This window comes from Megalobrama amblycephala, linkage group LG1, assembly GCF_018812025.1.
Source record: "Megalobrama amblycephala isolate DHTTF-2021 linkage group LG1, ASM1881202v1, whole genome shotgun sequence".
Lineage (NCBI taxonomy): Eukaryota > Metazoa > Chordata > Actinopteri > Cypriniformes > Xenocyprididae > Megalobrama > Megalobrama amblycephala.
The window spans coordinates 3,313,221-3,316,290 of NC_063044.1; the positions used below are offsets into that span (position 1 = coordinate 3,313,221).

At 38.0% G+C, this 3,070-nt stretch overlaps 1 protein-coding gene across 1 annotated transcript; it reads right to left on the reverse strand.

Moving 5' to 3' along the window:
* Positions 1 to 3,070, reverse strand: LOC125249366. The gene is made up of 6 exons (XM_048161651.1): positions 2,444 to 3,070; positions 2,194 to 2,373; positions 1,958 to 2,016; positions 1,792 to 1,866; positions 1,656 to 1,718; positions 1 to 1,573 (listed from the first exon to the last, which is right to left on the reverse strand). Exons 1-6 carry the CDS (start codon positions 2,535 to 2,537, stop codon positions 1,295 to 1,297), a joined length of 750 nt encoding a protein of 249 aa, XP_048017608.1. The 5' UTR covers positions 2,538 to 3,070; the 3' UTR covers positions 1 to 1,294.

The window sequence follows — 3,070 nt, forward strand, 5'->3', positions numbered from 1 at the left end:
TATAAGACCGCGTATTGATGTGTTTGCATACCCTAATGAATATTTAAAAGAGCGTTATCGTTTTTCAAAAGATTCATTAGTTTATTTAACACGTCTTTTAAAACCGCATATTGCAAATGTGACAAACCGCGGCTCTGCGCTTAGCACAGAAAACATTCTGTGCATAGCACTTAGGTTTTTTGCGTCTGGCCATTTTTTGTACAGTGTGGGCGATTCAGAGCATGTGGGAAAGGCAACTGTGTGTAGAGCCATTCGTACAGTGTGTCTGGCACTTAAACAGTTGTTACCCACGTTTGTACAGTTCCCTGGCCATAAACCTCTGCTTGTTATTAAAGACGAATTCCACAGAGTGGCAGGTTTGTCCTTTGTAGTAAAATATATGACGCATATTTAATATTTAGTCATATTATTAATATCTATACATGTATTCATTATGCACACACTTCATACTTCCATAACTTTCTGTTTCAGGGTTTCCAAATGTAATTGGGTGCATTGATGGCACTCACATTCCTATTAAAGCTCCATCAATAAATGAGGGAGACTATGTTAATAGGAAATCTATTCATAGTATCAATGTGCAGGTAACAACTTAATTTTTTCCCCTTCTTAAAATCATCAAAGTCATTACTTTTTCCACTAACTATAGGTAATATGTGAGGCAACCCAAATCATCACCAATGTCGAGGCAAAATGGCCAGGATCTGTGCATGATGCCAGAATTTTCCGCGAGTCATCATTATGCCAGACATTTCAGCAGGGTATGATTTGCTTTATACAATTTTTGTTTTTTCGTTTTTACTATATTTGTGTTGTACACTTCAATCATTACAGGACAGTACAATGGTTACTTGCTGGGGGACAGAGGATACCCTTGTCTGCCCTATTTAATGACACCCTACCCTGAACCTGAGCCTGGACCACAGACACGGTTTAACCTGGCTCACAGCCGAACACGGGCCAAGGTGGAGATGACTATAGGGATCCTCAAATCTCGGTTTCAGTGTCTGCGTGGGCTCCGGGTTAGTCCAGAGAGGGCATGCGACATTATTGTGGCTTGTGTTGTGCTTCACAATATTGCCACTATAAGAGGAGAGAGCCACCCTTCTTGTATTGAGGAAGATGGCCCAGAGGAACACCGACAGATTTTAGAGGCCAACAGAGACGGAAGACTTTTGAGAGACAGGATTTGTCAAAATTACTTTTATTAGTTTTTTTTGCACTGGTCTGCCAGGCAGTTTATTTCTTCATTTCCTGAAAAAATAAAAGTAAAATTCATTAACATGTTTTTTTTTTATATTGCTTTACACACACATACATACATACATACATACAGATAGCAGATAGATAGATAGATAGAGACAGACACAGACAGACCACTTTTAACATGCAACAGATTAATATTCAGACAAGTTCTCACCTTAAGGCGATTCTCAAGTAATTCTATTTCAAGTGCTGCTTTTTTAATGAGGAGCCTTTTCTCTTCCATTTGCAGCTGTATAAGGTCCATCTCCATGTCACTTTTTCTTATTTGTTTTTGAAGATGGACCTTATACAGCTCCTTTGCTGGCAACTAAGGTGGAAAAATGTAATAAATGAGATTGTTTGGTCAGACAATAAAATTCAAATATGGACACATGGACACAAATTCTTACCCTGCTTAGATTGTGTGCTGAGGCTGAAGGACCCTCATCTGTGGGCAAATCCCTAGGTATGTACTATGAAAGGACAATGACAGTTTGTTACTCTAATGCAAAAAGGGGCCATACATCATAATGGTATGCATCATACCTCAGTGGATCTACCAGCATTGTCCACTTCTGTCACAGCAGATGTGGTCTCTTCATCGTCATCATCATCTTCATCCTACAAGACAAATATTCAAGTATACATTATTTGGCAAAAAAAAAAAAAAAAAAAAAAAAACCCTAAAAGTACCTGACAACAAATCACTTACAACTGTGACAGACTGTGTTCTTTCTGGAGAGTCCAATAATACAATCCGTCCATCAGTATCTATAAGAACACACAACCCGTTAAATTCTCAATATTATCAAAGAAAATAATACATCATATGCAGTTAAATAAAATAAGCCTACATAAAAAATTAATCTTGTTCAAAAAGCCTTTAAGTGACAGAGATAGTAATTTATCAGGACAAAAAATGAAAACAAATCATAGAGGTAAACTTACATTTCACCCTTTTTTCACCATCACTTGTGGTGCATAGTATGTGTGATGAACTGCCCCCTGGAATGCCAGCAACCACTGGTCGCCCTTTATTAAGGGACAGAGCCAGCTCCTCAGATGGGGTGAGGGGAGGTGGTGGTGGCCCCCCGCCAGTTAGACGGGCTTCAGTCTTCTTTCTGTTAGCTGCATGACAGAATGAATATACTAAATCCTGTTATAATAATAGTTCAGTAATTGTGTAATCAAATATTACCTTTTTGCAGAATGTTTTTGTGTTTCATTTTGACTTGGCTTAAAGTTCTTGTGGCTCCAGAAGGATTACACCTTATTAAATAAGAAATATACATTATTATTTCAAGCTAAAGAAATAAATGGCAGGAAAAGTAAATGCTTTCATAGTGATTTAACATATTCAAAAGGATGTATAAGTCATACTTCATTATTTTGCATTTCAATAAAACGGGAGCCAATACCAAATTTGTAATTTAATACACTCACGCATTTACTCTGTCCGTTATTTTTTGCCAAGCCAACTCTCTTGCTTTAGCCGATGCAGCTGTATTGCTTCTTTTTAATATTATTGGCTTAAACTCCTCATAAGCATGCATTAAAACTTCCAACTCCGCCTCTGTGAAATACGCCGCTCTCTTTTTTTCGCTTTGAGTTTCCATGGTGACTCGTGAAATCGGCGATCCATTGAAAATGTCTTTATACATGCACCGTGCACGCGCATTAACTCTGGGTAACCAGTCAGAGGTTGATTAAACTAACTCTTCTCAGGTGTTTTGGAACCGACATACTCATGGTATGCCTGTTTGGGGTAAATCAACCCAGAGGTTATAGTTTATCAAATGGTAAGTTAACCAAGCTTTCTGGAATA

What these genes read in the sequence shown, in the direction of transcription:
- LOC125249366 (XM_048161651.1), bottom strand. Translation starts at nt 2,537, where the DNA reads ATGTATATTTCTTATTTAATAAGGTGTAATCCTTCTGGAGCCACAAGA. An exon ending in TGGTGAAAAAAGGGTGAAAT is followed by an intron (nt 2,017 to 2,193) that starts GTAAGTTTACCT and finishes GTGTTCTTATAG; the next exon opens with ATACTGATGGACGGATTGTA. An exon ending in ATGCTGGTAGATCCACTGAG is followed by an intron (nt 1,719 to 1,791) that starts GTATGATGCATA and finishes GTCCTTTCATAG; the next exon opens with TACATACCTAGGGATTTGCC.